At 47.5% G+C, this 18,681-nt stretch overlaps 1 protein-coding gene across 3 annotated transcripts in view; it reads right to left on the reverse strand.

The window, feature by feature from the left end:
- Positions 1 to 281: 281 nt before the first annotated feature.
- The window catches only part of LOC141779747 (teashirt homolog 1-like), a 37,151-nt gene continuing 18,751 nt past the window's right edge, over positions 282 to 18,681 (reverse strand). For 2 of the 3 annotated variants that reach the window (XM_074654752.1, XM_074654751.1), the window contains exon 3: positions 282 to 5,139. In XM_074654752.1, the coding sequence (XP_074510853.1) occupies positions 1,628 to 5,139 (3,512 nt within the window). In that variant the 3' untranslated portion in view covers positions 282 to 1,627. Of the gene's footprint in view, positions 5,140 to 18,473; positions 18,639 to 18,681 lie in introns of those variants that run through there. The other variant, XM_074654753.1, reaches the window with a different exon arrangement.

Below are 18,681 nucleotides of genomic sequence, written 5' to 3' on the forward strand. Positions count from 1 at the left end.
GGCTTCTCTTTTTCTCTTAAAAATATCATAAAAGCAGGCTTGTTGTAAAACACAAAACATGTGCTAACAGGGAAACATTTTCAATCTTACCTCTGTAATGCTAAAAGTATAACCCCCCCACCCACCCCCCAAAAAAAGAGAAATCCTATCACACTGGGTTAGGACTTGATATGGTTGTGATCGCTTTAATCTGCCACCAAGCAAACGCTACAGAGTGAATGTTATACATGTTGAGTTCGGTGCACCACCGTGACAAAATGAACACACGACCACAAATGTACGACTGTTTAACAACTGCTTTGGGGTTTATTTTACAATTGAGAAAGAAATGAAACAAACTAATCGGTGCTAAAAAGTTTTTTTTTTTCTTTTTTACAATATTGTCGATAAAACATTGAAATGTATAGTCATTGTGCATCGCTTATTTATTTTCCACACCATTTTCATGCATCAAATTGGATGCAAGTATAATTAAAATCATTTTCTGTAAACCAAGCCAAAGAAGCTAAATTTGTAATTTTCTTTAAAAAAGGACATTTTTGTAGCTCTACAGCATATATCTATATACACCATCTGTTTTTATTTTTTATCATTTTTGTATATAAAATGACAATATAAAAGTTAGAGAATGCACACACCTTAAGATACAAAGAATGTTGAGCCGTTTCAAATGGTAAGATATGTCTGATGGAGTACTGACATTTCACTGGTAATCATTTACATGGAACGGACTGTTTCTCTTTACAGTTGAATAAAGCGACACAATTTAGAAAGAGGATGTTGTAACAAACCATACAACTGGAAAATTGCTATAAGGTGATACTTCACAACGAGGAAAAGGTTTTTTTTGAGCAAACTTGCATACTGACGGCCATTCATTTTCACTGATTGACTCGTAAACCAGAAGCAGCATTTCAGTTTTTCCAAATGTTCACGTGATCTTTTTTTTTTTCTAATACACTGACAGATTTATGAGCAGGCCATTCGTCATCAGAAACATTGCAGTGACAGGAACCCAAAAAGGAGAAGGGGGGGAGGAGGGGAAATGATAATCCTGGATCTTTTCAAATCAATCTGATTTTGACAAATGCAAGATATTTCAAAACATGTTCTCTTTACAAATTCAAAATTCAACCGTCTAAGGTGCTACTTCAGTCTTTCAGGGTATTCTTTCATTCTTTTGGTGTATACATTTAATTTTCACCTTCTTCATATCAAGTATTATACAGTTTTCTCTTCCACCAGTTCTTTTTCCACTCTTCCACTCTTACCATTGAAGCAGTAGTTGTATTTTTGCCATGAAAAGATTAAAATCTTGTGTTTAACCTTGATTCACTAAAATACATGCACAGATCAGACAAATAGCATATAAATATATTACAAAATAAGTGTAAAAAAGCTTGGCAAAACAAAACAAAACAAAAACAAATCAACATGAAAAGACATGGTCCAGTCAGGCAGTTATCACAACAAAAAAAATAATAAGACCGATTTTTTTTTCTGGCGGCTCAGTTCGGCCCAGTGCAGTAACTGTGAACAATGTCATTTTAGTGCAATGAAATTCTAGTCAGTTCCACAGCTGTCAGTCTCTACGCTCAGCTCGAGACCCCCCCCCCACCCCTCCCGCTTAAACCTTCTCCATCTTGTCTAGCTTCTCCAGTTTCTCCAGAGCAGTGACATACACCAGGTGGTCCTCCGGAGACTTGCCGTGGGTCTTGCTGAGGTGCAGTTTGACTGCGTGTTTGCTGCCGAATGTCCGATTGCAAAGTCTGCACTGGTACACGGAGCTTGTGTCGTCCTCTGCCGTGGTCAAGGCTGACAGGGAGCTGCCGAATGTCATTTTGTCTGTGATCACCTTTGAGGCAGCCTGCTGCTCCCGAAGGTGCTCAGTTGACAGTTTGGACAGGTCCTTCAAGCTGAAGCCCAGGTGAGACTCCAGGTGGCCGATGTAGGCGCCGGGAGTCCTGAACTGGGAGGCACAGTCGCCACAGAGGAACACGGGCTGGCACGAGTCCATGTTCTTGAGAAACTTGGTGCCCCCAGTCCGTCTCAGCTGGTACTTGACGTTAGCCAGCCAGTGGGATATGGTGGTCATGGAGAGGCCTGTGAACTTACAGATGTGGACCCGTTCCTGGGGGCCCAGGTCAGTCATGGCGAAGCGGCCCTCTGAGGTCTCCCTCAGGCTGGATACGAACTGCGCCTGGAGGATGAGGAGGTGCTGGGGGTTCCAGTTGGATTGCCTCCCTTTCCTCTTTTGCACTGGGGAGAGGTCGTCCAGGGCGTCCTCGAATGCGCTGCCGTCGGCGTCCGACTTCTCTGAGATGGACGAGGGAGTTGAAGATTTGGGCGTCAGCCTCCCGGTGAGGTTCTTTACCATATCAGAAATGTCCATCAGAGCGTTCTCTCTCAGAGGAGAGGAGACTGAGTCAGGGAGGGAAATGAGTGGTTTGTTACCATTTACGCTATTGTTGGTCAAGAGCAGACTGCTGCTGTTGTTATTGTTGCTGTTAATGCTGGCCTTACTTTTACTCAGGTCTATGGGCTGGTCGCTGCTTTCATACAGCTGATAGTGGTTGATGGGCTCAGCTGGCTTGCCCTGAGGAGTTGAGTTGAAAGCCGGCTTATCCATCATGCTGTTGCTGATTTTGTAAAGCATAGATAGTGGGTCTGCAGCCGGGCTTACTGGTTTGGAGGCCTTACCCAGGTGTGTGTTCATGATTGACTGGAGTGCACTGAGAGGGTTGATGAAAGGACTTTCCGGCAAGTGATCGGTGATGATGCCAAGGCTGTTGCCGTTAGTTACCGGGGATTGGCACGGCTCCGAGCCGTTCTTTGAATGGTTGTTGTGGCCGTCTACTAGGCTCTCTTTGGGCTCCTTCTTGCAGATGAGCTCTGAATCTATGCTGCCCGGGCTGCTACTTCTCATACCAGATGGTTTACCTACAGAAAGGTCATTTGGAGACGTTAAATGTTCTCTCTGCTCTCTCAGTGCGGGAGAGGGGGATTTTACTAACGACGGGGGCCGGCATCGTTCCAAGCTCACCATCTTCTCCTCCTTCTCTTTCTTCACAGTGGCAGCTTTCCCCGTCACTTTCTCCACGAGCTCCTCCATGGCAGTGACGTTGCTCCTGAGGGGGGTGGGGGAGGAGGGGCTCCGAGGCGAGTGGATGACTGAGTTGGGGTCGGTCACCAGGCCTCGTAGCCCGCTGTTAAACATCGGCTGCATCTGGACACTCTGGATCATCGGGGGTAGAAGAGAACCAGAGCTCTTCATGGCGCCCCCGAGCTGGTAGGCTGCGTGAATGCTAGGGTAGCCCCCCCACGTGGGTGTGCCAGTCTGGGCCTTGCTGATGGCACTGGATACCGTGTTCTCGAGGGATTTAAGAATATCTAAACCCCCTTTTGGAGCCTCCTCCAGATCTTCTTCTCTAAGGTATTTATATGATGTGGCTCTGTTCTCGGATTTCTCGCCCGAGTCATCTCTCTCCTCCTTGATTTTTCTCTCCACTAGCTCACCACCGTCAACCTTTTCATCCTCTACGCCTTCCCTCTTGTCCTCTGAGCAAGAGGAGAGGGCGGGGGACACCGGCTGGGACTTAACGCCGCTGGGAACAGGGAGTCTGGTGGTGGTCGGCGGCAGTGGGATAGACTGAATCTTCTCTTCCACCACTGGATCAAACACCAGCTGTTTGCCCTTCTTGGACGCGGAATTTGTAACCTTCAAAAAGTGACCAGTAACCATCATGTGGGCAGTCAGCTGTTGCAGTGTATCATGGGAGCTCCCACACTCCATGCATTTGAGGATCTGGGCTTTACGAGCTTCAAACTGCCATGTGTAGCTGGCGCCGTTCTGGTAGCCGTAGCGGTTGTTTGGCGTAACGTAGGGGTTACCTGCGGATTTTGCGTCTTTGCCAACATCCCCGAGGGATACACCACCACCAGCATGGACAGAGTCTGGGGAGCACGGGGACACTATAGCATCATGGAGAGCTCGCTTTTTATTGGGCATCAGTTTAGTGGCCAAGGCTGGCACTGGTTCTTTGAGAGGCACTTTCTGGTAATGCTTGGTCTTGATCATATGAACGCTGAGATCTTGCAGGGACTCGAATGAGTGGCCACAGTACATGCACTTCAGCACCTTCTGTGCGTCCTCTTTGCCCTCCATCTCCATCAGGGAACGCTTGCGCGGTTTGGACCAGCGCTTCCCGTGATCCTCCTCTTTGTCCTTGTTGTCATCTCGATAGTGGCCCGTCTCATTCATGTGGACCGTTAAACCCACTAGTGTGTCGTAGGCGGCGCTGCAGTCTTTGCAGCGGAACTTGCTTGCACCAGTGAAAACAGAACCGTACAGCTTGTTGTTCTGCCTGTAGAGCTGCACTGTGCTGAAGAGGCTGGGCTCTGGTAAAAGGTGGTAGGGGGTCTGCTGAAAAGTTTTGGCAAGTGCTGCCTGGTGCCAGTCATAGGCTACACCGTTACTAGCCCCGCCACTGCTGCTCCCACTGCAGCTGGTTGCGCTGTGGCTGCTAACAGAGCTAGCTGCTGTGCCATTAGTGTGGCCACTTGCGGTGCTGCCCGTGTGGTTGACAGCGGTGCTGGAGCTCCTGCCGTTATGGTGACTGCTAGACATGTTGGCCCCGCTGCTCTTGTTTGTGGTCGTAGTCGTGGAGACAGAAGCGGTAAGGGCGGGCTCCGGAGTGGTGAGGGCACTGTTGACACTGCCGGCTGCAGCAGGCTTAGCTTTCATGATGTCCATTGTGATGCTGGACCAAGAGGCATCTGAGATGAGGTTTGCATAGACGGCTTTCATCTGCGCCAGGCTATCCTGGAAAGAGAGGCCGTTGTTGGGGCGGAAGGGCAGAGCCGTGCCATCCCTCTCCTGACCGTCCCTGGAAGAGGTGCTCTTGAAGTCCGTCAGCCGGTCGCTGGCGTCGCTGAGCGGAGACCCGTATCCAGCGTCGGGGTTAGTGCCGTTGCTGAGCGGAGAGTCTCTGTAGCTAGGCGGCTGGCCTCCGTCCACATCTTCCTCTTCCTCGTTGCACAGAAACTCAGTGTCCTGGCCGTCTAATGAGAGGCCGTCATCCTGCAGGTGCTCTTCCTCATCGTGATCGGCTGCCTTGAGCTCATCTTCGGGCATGTACGCTGGAGAGAAAGAGAGAGAGACAAAAAAGAGGAGGAGAAGAGAAGAGAGAGAAAAGAGGTCAGCTCAGTGAAATTAAACATTTACAGCAGACCAACAGGACCACTGTCAAAATAACATGGAATGAATACTCAACGATGGGAAATGTAGGCTTTTACTCTCATCCAATGTTAGTGTGTACGCATGCATGCATGAATTTGTGTGTATCTCACACACATGTGGCTCTGAAAGCCAGTGGTGAAAAAAGCCTCCGAGGGAAAAATAAATCACTGAGCTTCTGACAGTTGTCCTTTTCCTTCCCAACTCCCTATTCCTCCACACATGCCTCATGTTCCCCAGGAAATGACTGGCTGTTTGGCCTTGTTAGCCAGCTGCATGCTTGCATGTTCAACTCCCCCCCCCCCCCTCTTCTCTTTCTTTCTCTCTTCCCCAAGCTTTATTGCCTTTCACTCATCCAGTCGGTGAAGTCCCGCTCCTCACATGTTCAGGTTATGCAACTGATTGGGGAGGGAAAGAAACAAAACACTAATTCAGAGATATTGCAGCTTTTTTCTCACCCACTCTGATGAGCTGAAGGTCATTTTCGTTTGAGCTAATAGGCAGGAACTGGCAAAACAATGGCACTTGGATTGAGAATGCCACAATGATTGTTGAAGGAAGGAGTCAGGGGCATACTACTACTGCTCTGTGATCCAAAATGGCATGGACAATGCTTAACAGAAAGACAGATTAAAAGAGGAAAGGGAACTAAAGGATTCTGAGCTGTAACAGGTTTACTAGTAAAATGTATAAAAGGCAAATGAGATAGAGGGCTAGACCATGTGTGTGTGTGTGTGTGTGTTTGCATGCTAGGGAAGACACAGCAAGCATCAGTAAGTAGGAGAGACAGGAGGTGGTTAGGGGGGAGAACAAGTGAATGAAAAGTAGATGTGGGGGGAGAAAGAAAAAGTGAGCAGGAGGTGGTGGGTTTGATGGGCGGGGAGAGTGGGTGTAAGAGAAAAGGGAGAAAGAAGAGAGAGAGAGAGAGAGAGAGGGGGTGAGGGAGGCAGGGAGACAGGAAAGACGGCCCCCTAGCTTCTTCCTTTATCTCCTTCCTGCATGGTGAGATGTGTGTCCTAGATGCCAGTATCAGTCTCTCCTGATGAAACAGATGTGCTGTCAGCTTCAAACGGCACGCTAACCTGTCATATCATAATCTAAGTGGACATAATACCTGATATATATACACTGGCAACATTTACTGCTGCCTGAGAGGAGATGGGTGGAGGGGGGTGGGGGTGGGGGAGGTGAGCAGCTGCACCGTCGACTGTGACTGCGCGATGATGATGTGCATGCGTGTGCGTGTTAGCGCCTCGGTAAGTGCCTGCTTGCGAAAATGCGCGTTTGCCCGCGCGCTCACCTCCCCGTGCCTACTCCACGCACTCTGCGGCTCATGCATGTTTGCTCTTACGGTGCGAACCTGAGCCCACCGACCATAATATTGCCTATAAGTCTGAGTTCGCTGTGTGCTACTGATACACCCCTCTCCAAATGAGCAACATACTCCCCTAACGCCTGACAGGATTTCAGTGAAATGAGAGCACTACAGGAGAACCTGGCTGCGCTTCAATCCCACTGACAGACTGAGACCGAGACAGTTTCTAAAACTCCTGAAAATCCCTAACACAGCAGATTAGCATTATGTGCTGTACTCTCTACAACACATCTGCAGAGTGTCTTCTGTTACAGTGCCTTCCCCCCTCACTAACCCGCTTCCAGAACAGGAGGCTATCAATACATATCAGCCATTTAATATACAAAGCGTCCTGCAGAACGCACGTCCATTCTTCACGAGCCCACACGAACAGTGCAAACATACAGTAGGAATTACCTATGTGAGTCAGTCACAACGGCTGGCTGCAGCCAAAAAATAGCTAAACCCCCCGATAGCTGGCAGTGCTTAATACACACACACACACAGACACACACACGCACACACACATACACACACACACACAGAGAGAGAGAGAGAGACAGACAGCAGGAATGAGAAGCAGCAGATCAGAAATATCACTGGGTGAGTGACAAAACACAGACTGCAGCAGGGAGGGGCTTCCAACAATGAGCAGGTCGCCAGGGAACCCTTTGACGATCCCTGTCAATCAATGCTTGTCCTGCTATGTTGTCATGGAAACAACAAAGAGGGAGATATCAAAAGCACACAGACAAAAGACTGGCAGACACAGACATCTGTAAAAATCACAGGCAGCAAGTGGACGGTTTTCGCAAACCATAAATGTACAATATTAGTGATGAAACGTGGCGTTCAGGTTAGTCTGAAATAAATTACCCCCCCATCTCCTTTGAGATGCTGCATCCATTCTGACAGGATGCTAAAACCTGAATCTACACATAAGCTCTATCTGTTCAATCACCGCAACTTGAGGATGTGTGATTCTGACTGGCGGACCAGATTAAGCCCCCTTCTCTCGTCCTGGACGCGCATACGCCGAGCAACACCAGCGGCAAGGGGGCGGGCTCGGGAGGGAAGGGGCAGGGCCGGCGCGCCGTCCCTGGCGGTTTGGTTTGCCGAGCGGGTGATGGCTGTGAGCAGGGCCATCTGCACGGGCGCCAAAGCGCCTGTCACTTTTGCTCGGGGACGTGCCGCCATCAAGGAGACAGGCGGCAGCGTGGCCAGGATAGCGCCGCAGACTCACTGTCAGAAGCAGCAGCGATCAAGCCCGCCACCAGCCACGCCAGATCACCAGCAACACACACCGAGGAGGCAGGAATTAGCATCGGAGTGTAGCGCTGATCTCCCAACACCTACACATACGGTTAATACACTGTGAACAAAAAGGGATCTGAAATATGTTAAGCACCAAAAATGGTTTGTAGTAGCCCCTTTGGATGTTACAAAGAGCCTTTTTAAAAATGCATAATGCACAAATGGATTGACATACACACTTTATGGTGCTGTAAAGGAGGTGGTATCAAAGGTTTTCATGTCTCAGGCTACAAAATACAGTTTGGGCGACGGACCTTTATGTGATTAGAGATGAGAGCTGAAGCGTGTGTTTTGTTCTCATCTCTCAGTGAGAGAGTTCCAGAAGGACTACCACTTTTTAAAGTGTGCATTAAGCACCCTTTATTCTGATTTGTACCTTATATATGAAGATTAAAGAATGCTACACATCATTACAGATTTTGCATTTGTGATCAGGTTTGTGCATTTAGCACTAGCTCTCAGAGACCAGAGCCAAGGGTGTGCTGAGTCCTGTTGTGCGGATCAGACGACACTTTGATATGATGTTTTCCTGATGAGGAGACCGTGGTGAACGCCCCGTATCCTGCCTCAACATGGGACAACATGATCGACCTAAGCACAGATCATCTTGAAAACATCCCCCCCTCACACGCGTCCTGAGATTTTGTGTATGACTTGATTTTTGTAAACGATACCGAATGAAATATAACCGACGGACACGTCAGTGTTTTGGCAGGGAGCAAAGCAGAAACATATCACTCCTTTTCAAAACTTTGCTATCTTTCTCCGCCCTTCCCCATTTTTTATTTTTTTTTGCCTTCTCCCTTTGCTTCGCTGAGAGTCTGCTGGTTGTTAAATCAATAAAACTCTCTGTCAGGCTCGCGGAGCTTCACCATTTGGCCGATGTCAAAGCCAAACAAACCAGATAAGAAAGGCAGAGAGGCGATGAAACGAGAGAGAGAGGAAAAAGAAGGGGATGAAACCAGTCAGCCTCCCCTCTCCACCACCACCACCTCCACCACCAGCCCCATTCCTCCAACACCCCTCCTTCTATTTATTTACACACATTTCTTTATTTATTTGATGTGAGTTTGGGAAGAGGGGGCAATCACGGCAGTCATTTGCGGCACTAATGTCCAATCACGGGCCCCTTCACTCATGTGATTTAGGCAGTGTAGGAGTGGGTTCGCAGCAGAGAATGGGTGTGGGGGGGTAGGTGGTGGGTGGGGTGGGGGGCAGAGGCCGTTTAGGCCGGCCCCTAATAGGAAACTGGCAGTCTTATTCCTTCCCCAGATTCTGTTTGTCACCCCGCTCTCCATTACGTGCCTCTCAACCCTGATGGCTTTGGACAGGAGCTGATCAAAAAGCCATCGCTTGACCTACACGCCGTGGCAGAACGAGACTCGCGCCCCGCACAGGGAGAGTGGGAGAGAGGGAGATGAGATAGACGAGGAGGATGGGGGGGGGAGAAGGAGGGGTGTATGTCAGTGTATGTGCGGAGAGGAGGAAGAGTGCTGCGGTGAGGAGGGATGGAGGAGGGAGGAGGAGGAGGAGGAGGGGTGATAGCTCTCGGACCGGGACAAGAGGGCTGTAAATAAAATGACATTATTATTTCCTCTGTCCCGTCATGTAGAAAAGCCAATTATGGTAATGCTGCTGCCGGCGTGTCAGAGGGAATGCTGGGATGTGCTTCCCGTGAAGCGGCTAACATGAGAGCAATGCCCTGATCAGGAACACAGGCCTCAGTTTGACAAGAGACTGTACAGATAAGGGGAAGAAGAGGAGAGAGAGGGAGAGAGGGAGAGAGGGAGAGAGAGAGAGAGAGAGATATGAAGCCAATAACAAAGCTGCGTCTGGGCCTTGTTTTCTTAACACACAGATATTAAGCTCTCTGCAGGAGAAAAGATAAGTTTGGGGATCCAGGTTTTGAAGTTTATTCTCACCATTTACTTGATATTACCCTCATCATATTTCATTCTCACTGCTACAAAAAAATTTCAGTTGCATTGAGTTGTTGAAAAATCAACAAGCAACCAAACAATCACCCGTGTGGAGGCGCGCCGTGCAGAATCTTATTAAGTGCAGCTCCATGATGTGAAAATGATTGAGAAGCCCTAAACCCAAAGAAAAAAAGCTATCAACCTGAAAAGTTCAGCAGTTCATGAATTATACTCTGTCACACCTCAAAATTTGACGAGATGAATTATGCAAAGACGACGGCGAGAGAGCCGGATATTGAGGGTGAAGGCGATCATTTACTTTGGAAGCTAATTCGTTCTCATCTCGTCTCAGGCTTCTCCAGGTATCCCGTTCTTCAAAATTCCTCCGAAGGCTTGATAGGGGGGCTCTCCTTAAAATAATTCCTCCTCAGCTACCTTTCTCCCTTCACTTCCCTCCATCACCCCCCTCTTTTCTCTTTTTCTCCCACCCTCCTCCTCCTCCTCCTCCTCCTCTCTCCAGCCTTGCTCACATGCCCACATGGGCCCCTCCCAAGCGGAATAATGGGAGCATATGGCCTAGGCAGCACCTACAGGGCCTTAAATAACTGCTGCAGCATTCCAGCTCGCTGTACCAATTTATCTCCCACCACCCCTCCCCCCCCCCCCCCCCCAACCCCCTCCTCCACCCCATTTCAAAACACTCCTAGCCTGAGTTGAGCTCAGCAGACAGCAGGCGGATGGGACATGTTGTTCTTGAGACACAGCTACATAATGGACTGATGTAGAAAGTGGAGTGAATGTGAATAAGTGCTGTGCAAACAGGATTAGCGGGTGAAATTCTGTATTATTGATATTCATCGAGTCAACCAGCAGCCTTTCCGGTGATCGTTTGCGCTGGTGGCTCCGTGCAAACACTTGAAGTCGTGTTGAGTTACAGTTGGCCGGTAGCATTATGTAAAGTCACAGCGCCGCTCTGTTAGAGAGCAGTTTGTTAGTGGGTTTTGCCTTTGCAAGCAGGATGGCGATCCTACCAGTCTGTAGTCCATTTCTCAACAACTATACTGGCCAGACGCAGATGGGACAAAATCTTCCAGGACTGAAGAGGTTCAGGTTCAATGTCTTTATCGGCTAATGCTGTTTTATCACCATTTTGGGGAGATATCGATCATCTACTTTCTCGTGCTACAAGGCCCTTTGAATAAAAGCTAAATACCAAAATGTGCACAGTACAGATCGATGCATTATTGTTCTGTTAAGCAAGGCGGGGTCAGAGGTCAAGCAGGTAGCCGGTGCTAAGCTGCTACAGGTCATGCTCTCATGTAAATATGTCAATACGTCCCACAGACATCCTTCTATCTGACCTCCATGCAGAAAAATCAGATATGGATTGATGGGATTTGTACATGTGATTGTATACGGGCAGGTGTAAGATCCAAGAGGCATGTGGGCAGGTTTGAGTGTGTGTGTGTGTTTGCGTGTGTGTGTGTGTGTGTGTGTGTGTGTGTGGGTAAGTGAGAGAGAGTGAGTGTGAAAGGTGCTGCTGTTTTATTTATAGAGCAAGCGCTATTTATACCCAACTCAAAGATCAGTTCAGAGAAGCAGCTTGTGGGCCACAGCCAAGATCACTCTCCATTACTGTGCATGCACAAAACCCGAGTCACACACACACACACACACCAACACACACACACACACACCAACACACACACGCTCATGCATACTGAAGCTGAGGCTGCAAGCACAATCCGCTTTTTACACATGCATGCAGTAACAACACAGGGAGACATTTGCAGTATATCCCGCCGTGTGTTAGTTGGTGAAGGGGTGGATGAGGGGTTGCGGGGGGTGTGTGTGGGGGGGGGGGGGGGTATTGAGCCCACACTGACTGACTGAGTGTTCTTCATGGAGTACAGCAGGCTTTAACATGCTGCCGGATCAATACGGTGAACCAGCGCCAATCGATTGCAATTCATCTGGCTTTTTTTTCTTTTTAAAATTTCATTCTCACCCACTCACACTGAGCTGCTGCTGCTGCTGTCCTGCGAGGCAATACATAAATAAACATACACGCATATGCACACACATGAACGCGGTACGCACACCTGAGTGGCTGGAACGATTGCACCCCTCCGTTGCAAACGTAGGGTTCAATAAACCCCGTATGGAATTTATTTATTTTTATTGAGCATATCAGCCCCATCCTGGTCTTCTCTGCATAACAAGGCCTGTATAATTAAACCATAAATTTCAGTGCGCTCCTTTAATTACCACAGACAATGTCAGGAGGCAGCAGAGTAAACAAATGGCTTTGAAGTGAGCAAGAGAAAAAAAAACGCTTCGACACAGCAATGGAGAAGCTGTTCATTTTGGTGGGGATGTTGTTGCACTTGAAAAGGATGAAATGTTCAAAAGAGTGTACGTGCACGGGGAGTACAGTATGTATTTTTCCCCCTCCTGTCTTTTCTAAGAATGCTTTTGAGGGATGCAGGTTTGCTGTAGAGTGAGCGGAGGAATAATCAGCGCTGCGAGCATGACGATGTGCAAATATGTATATTTGGATGAGCGCGGCACGCCTGCGACAACTAATAAAGTATGTTAGCAAGTGTGTGTGTGTTTAAGCATTTGTTTTTCCTGAACACACAGTTTGTTTTTCTGTATAATTTATTGGAAGCCAGAGGTTTTTGTCCCTCTTGACCACGACTGGAGACATCTGTGCGTCCTATACAGTATATATGTGTGTGTGTGTATTGTGTGCTTTAGGTCAATGTCAACACACAGACCTGCTTCCCAGCAGCTTAGCTAATTACACAAGAGCCCTGAAGGCCACTTAGAACAGGTTAGCTAATTAACAAACAGGCTGATTGCAGATTAATTGAGAGGTGTTCCTAATCTTCACCCCTAAACGCAATGACAAATGCTAACTGGCGCTAATTAGGCCGGTATGGAGAGCCGAGAGTGGAGGTTGTATTTACAGTTACCGTCGCTCATATGGACGTGTGGCAAATATCCAGCTGCTTTTTTTACAGATCTGCCAAGCAAATAAAACTTCAGTGAAACTACTCAGACGCAAAAATGTCAACAAGACGATTCACAAACAGTCAAGGTGTGTATTTTTTAACTGTATATTGAATTAGTTTGTGAATTAGCTCTTAAAGGTAGTAAACAGTAGTAAATTATTTTATTTATTGCTTGTAATTTTAGCTATTTAGGCTATAATATTTGTTTACTTTTACTTCACTACTTTTCATATCAACATAATTGTCTAATTATTATGATTGCTTGTATACTGTAATTACTATCATAGTGTCCTCTCAGTTTTGTCCCTTTATTATATCACAGTTTCAGCAATCTCCGTGTCTAAGCTCCACGTCACCAGTTAGCTGTGATGATAAAGCCCTGCACTTTCTTTGAAAACGCCCCCTCATATGTTCACTGAATGCAGCGTTAAGACTATAATGTTTTGCCGTTGACCTTTAAAATGTGTGTGTGTGTGTGTTGGAGCAGTGTGCGTTCACGTCTGCTCTGACATGAATGGCGTGCGTAGATCATGAAACCCGAGACGGCTGCAACACAATGGGTTACGGTGGATTACAATGGCAAAATGGAGAGAAATAGGCCCCTCAGCGGGGATCTGAACCAGCACCCATCTGTGTGACGATCACCTGCCAATAGAAAATAGACCCCCCCCCTCCACACACACACACACACACACACACACACACACACACACTGAATCTTGCAATTTTCACAGCCACTAAAACTACTCCCCAAAGCCCGACTTCTTCCAACTTCCATCTGCCTGGATACATTCATCATACAGCTCCCCTGTCTATCACACACACACACACACACACACACACACACACACACACACACACACACACACACACACACCTGTGCCTTTTAAGCCCCCCCCCCCCCCCCCCCAAACACACACTCTCAAATTCCACCTGGCCTTTCTCAACCTCTGACCCCACCCTCACCCTCCCTCCTATAATCCTTCCCTCCATCCGTCGACTCCTTCCCTTCCCTCCGTCTCCGACGCCACCTGCGCTTTTTAAATCCCCACATCAGGATGGACCGCTTCACCTGAACACACACGCACGTTAACCAGTAAATACACACACACACACACACACAATCACGTATAAACACATGCAATCACCCTCACCCAAAACACACACACATTCATACACAAGTATGTACAAATACACACACACACACATGCACTGTCCCTGACAAGACAACAGCCAGCAGCAGCTGCTTCCATCTCCTAGCAACGGCCAGCCTGATAGATGACCCAACGATGGATAATTACCGTAAATCACCACAGCTCACACGCTAAAGGAGAGAGAGGGGCGAGAGAGCTTGAGAAAGACAGAGAAAGAGAGAGAGAGAGAGAGAGAGAGAGAGAGAGAGAGAGAGAGAGAGAGAGAGAGAGAGAGAGAGAGAGAGAGAGAGAGTAGGGCTGAAAGGGATCAGAAATAGAGGGCTGGGACTGGTCATGTGTGCACTAATGCACCTTGATGAGCTCAAATTCATCCGCCTTTTAAAGCACACAACACACAACTGATACACTCCGGCACACTAAATAAATCTGTGTATATTTGCATGAAACACTCGTAAAAATACACATTTGCATACATACAAATGTACGTGGTTTTGTCGTGTTTACAACACACAAACACACACTCTCTCACACACACACATTGGCAGCATTGTCGCTGTAATCTGAAACCGCAGGCCCCGCCTCCCTACAGAGGTGCCTGTCTGTCACAGATTCACCTCTTTTACACAGCGGCGCCAATCAAAGGCCAAACGGTGCTGGTCAACCCTCCGGTGACGACGATAAAACACATTTGCATCATGTATCCCGTACATTCATTTAGCAAACATGACAAACTACCTCCAGAAGTTTTTTAAATAATTGCACTCAGGACAAAGTTTACTCCAAAATGATCAACAGATCTTCAATATGCACACGCAGCTGCTCCATTTACTTCCCCTTCATTTTCCTCTCTCCCAGACATGCAATCTGTCCCTCTCTCTTTCCCCTTCTTTCTTCCCTCCCTCCGTCCCTGTGCGAGTCCTGGCTGCTGCAGACATTTGATCTGGCTGCCTTGTGATAGATTGACAGGTAATGAGGAGGTTGAAGGGGCGTTGGAGACAGGAGCAGGTGTTCAGCACAGTCTTTTTGGCCAGCGCTAAGCTGCCATGTCCTTCACTGCTGCACCGCACCACACCACTCCGCTTCCTCTCTCTCTCTCTCTCTCTCTCTCTCTCTCTCACACTCATTCTTTCCCTGCTTCTTTCCTTCCTTCTTTCCACCATCCCCCCCTTCCTTTCTCTTCCTGAGAGAAGAGGACTATGCAATCCATCACGCGGTGACACGGTCGGACATAGACTGTCTTTATATGGGGAAAAACGCATGAGCTGTGGAAATAAATAGAGAAACGAACATCGAGTCCCACGCTGGCAGCAGCAAACTAGGCCTCGGACTGATCAGTCAAACTGTGTCGAGGAGAAGATGAGACTGATTTGGAGCATCCTGCGTAGAGGAGACCGATATGGAGTTTTAAGAGGCTGATACTGGTGCCGACATGACTTCTATCACGCTAAAAAGATTTCATTATTATGTGTATCCCCTCAAAATGTACTCTCGGCAGGTTAGGAAAGCTTCTGAAACAGCTTTTCAACCAATTCCTTTAGCTTTAGCAGCTCTGCGAGGTGAGCAACGCAGGTTTCATTGCAGGATTTACACACTGAAGTTGGTGAGTAAATCCTCCCACACCACACTTGAGGTGCATTTTCTGGTCAGCCACCTGAAATAAAAACATTACTAACACAATCATATTCACCTGCTGCAGTCAGGCAGAAGTCTGAACTACATCACATCAGAGGTGGGCAGACTCGTCTGGCCCAAATCCAACAAGAAGCCAATATCAGGAAACATACTGTACAGTGAGTGTATATCGGTCTGACGCTACACACCTATCTGAGTCATTCTACACTTTGACCTGCTTCAGTCCTGCTGACACAGCGAAGCACCGCTGTGCATCGCACCTCACACACTAAGGAGGAGGAAAGAGCAGAGAGGAGGAGGAGGAGGAGGAGGACGAGTGGGAAGACAAAGCAGAAATCTGAGGGTGTGGAGCGGTACTGTGAGGACAAGCTGAGACAAAATATGGGCTGCAGGTGGATGTGCGTGTTTTTAAATGTGCGGTAAAGATCATTCGCTTTGGTTAAAAGTTGGGCTGTCAATCAATTCAAATATTTAATCGCGATTAATCGCATGAGGTGTTCATAGTTAGTCATGATTAATCTCACATTTTGTATCTGTTCAAAATGTACCTTAAAGGGAGATTTGTCAAGTATTTAATACTCTTATCAACACGGGAGTGGACAAACATGCTGCTTTATGCAAATGTATGTATATATTTATTATTGGAAATCAATTAACAACACAAAACAATGACAGATATTGTCCAGAAACCCTCACAGGTACTGCATTTAGTATAAAACAATATGCTCAAATCATAACATGGCAAGCTGCAGCCCAACAGGCAACAACAGCTGTCAGTGTGTCAGTGTGCTGACTTGACTATAATCATAAAGTGGGCATGTCTGTAAAGGGGAGACTCGTGGGTACCCAGAGAACCCATTTACATTCACATATCTGGAGGTCAGAGGTCGACGGGGACCCCTTTGAAAATGGCTATGCCAGTTTTTCCTCGCCAAAATTTAGCGCAAGTTTGGAGCTGTTTCGTGTCAAGCTAGTATGACATGGTTGGTATCAATGGATGCGTTAGGTTTTCTAGTCTCCTATGATAGCAGTATCTTCACTCTGGCTTTAAAACCGAGCCCGCTACAACCTCTGAAAGATCGACTGCATTAAAGAAATTAGTGGGGTTCAAAAGAATTTGCGTTAACGCCTTATTATGGCGTTCCCTTTGACAGCCCGAGTTCTAAGGGAGGGTTGCTTTGCTGCATTGTTTTGGTTGCTTTTCAAAAGCTAAATGTATCAACAGAAATCACAATGAAATATCATTATTCTGAGGTCTTTAACAGGTTTAACCCAGAATGACTAGAGCTTGCAGCAGTTGGCTCAGTGATTTTCGATCCAAACTAATTTCCAGTGTACTGAGAAACGTTCTCTCCATGTGACACACGGCCACATATCGGCTACGGTGGAAACCAACGGCTCTGGTAAAGCTACTTTGAAAACACCTTAAATGCAGAGAGGGCGGAGCTTGTATTGTCGTCATATGGAGCCAAGAGGACAGAGACAGTGGGGGGAAAACAAGGCTTGAGCCCGTAAATCCACCCCTCCAGTTTATTACCCAACATTAAAGGACATGTCAGCCTCCTAAATCAGCCGGCCGAGAGGAGACAGCCGGGCTAAAACAGGGAGCATTTGCATGTTCCCCCTCAAAACATTCCTGAGAGGTGAGCAAACCGCTCGACCACCTACCTCCAGCTACATCAACAACATAGTTCAATTTGAGATTACGCTCTGCGTGATGGATGCCGTCGGCCTGCTGTCACGATGGACCTTTCTGGAGCAAAGTGAAACTTGTATGTTCTGTTATCTAGGTTTTGTTCAGCATTTTTTCCTTCAAACGGATTTAAAACATCCAGCGCCCGGTCAGACGTCTGACCAGCTTTCCTACTTATTCATAGCTACAAAAAAAACAGCTTCACCTGGACAGTTTAATTATTTCAAAATAACGCTAGATAAGAGTGTGTAGAATTAAAGAGGAAGCCACCGAGCTTAAAATTAGCCTTTCCCAATTGTCACCCTACTCAAAGAGAACCTGTTTTCTGAAAAAAAAAAAAAAAAAACGTCATTGACGCGCAATCACATTCAAACACACTCGCCTGTCAGTTTATAACTCTCCTACTCTCACACACAATGACACACTCGCGCTCGCACACACAGGCCACCGAACGTTGTCCGACACACAAACAGACACCCACACATACACACTTTTTAAGCCCTCGCCTGGCATCAGCTGTCACACAACCTGTCTCGGAGAACTAAGCGGAGACAGACGCTGTCAACTTAGAGTGCCTCAAATGCCCACATCCAGCCAGGCAGAGGAGAAATCAAGCCTGTCTCCCAGTATAATTTGCGCTAATCCTTCATGGGAGATAGTAAAGTCTATGGCATATCTGCCTAATAGCATCAGTCACCGGCAGGTTCTAATCTCATATTTAGACCCATTTCCATCACGGACTGACGACAAAAGCACCAGCACAAAGTGTGATTACCTTCTTATTTTTTTTACATTTCTGCATGACTTCACTCCTGATAATGGGGGGGGATTTTAAAACCATGTGAAGCAAAAACTTTGAGGTTCTTTTTCTTAGTGTGAGGAAGAAGAAAGTCATTTCAGGCGACTACAGAAGACAGGTAGACAGGGGGAAAAAAAGAGGAGCAAAGTAAGTGGCGAACTGTATCGGGAGAGAAAAAGTGGAGGTAAAGAGAGTGAAAACCTTTCAGTCAAGAGCCCGCACACTCAAAACACTCCCATTTACACATCCTCATGCACGCACACTCTCACACACACACACACACACACACACACACACACACACACACACACACACACACACACACACACTCTCTCCTTTTCAAAGCGTTTACAACCTGTGGTGTTTGTCCTGCTCTGCTGGCTGCTTTACCACGTGCATTTGAATGCCGACTGGAGTGCATCCCTCCCTTTCAGACGGCGCCATAAAAGACGACACACACAATGAGAGCTCCTTTCAGCCGAGCGGGGGCTGCCTGGGGGTAGGGGGAAGCACCTCCGAAAAACCGCCACGGCACTCCAGCTCTTGGGGGCACAATGAGGTGC

The sequence above is a fragment of the Sebastes fasciatus genome, chromosome 12 (assembly GCF_043250625.1).
Source record: "Sebastes fasciatus isolate fSebFas1 chromosome 12, fSebFas1.pri, whole genome shotgun sequence".
NCBI lineage: Eukaryota > Metazoa > Chordata > Actinopteri > Perciformes > Sebastidae > Sebastes > Sebastes fasciatus.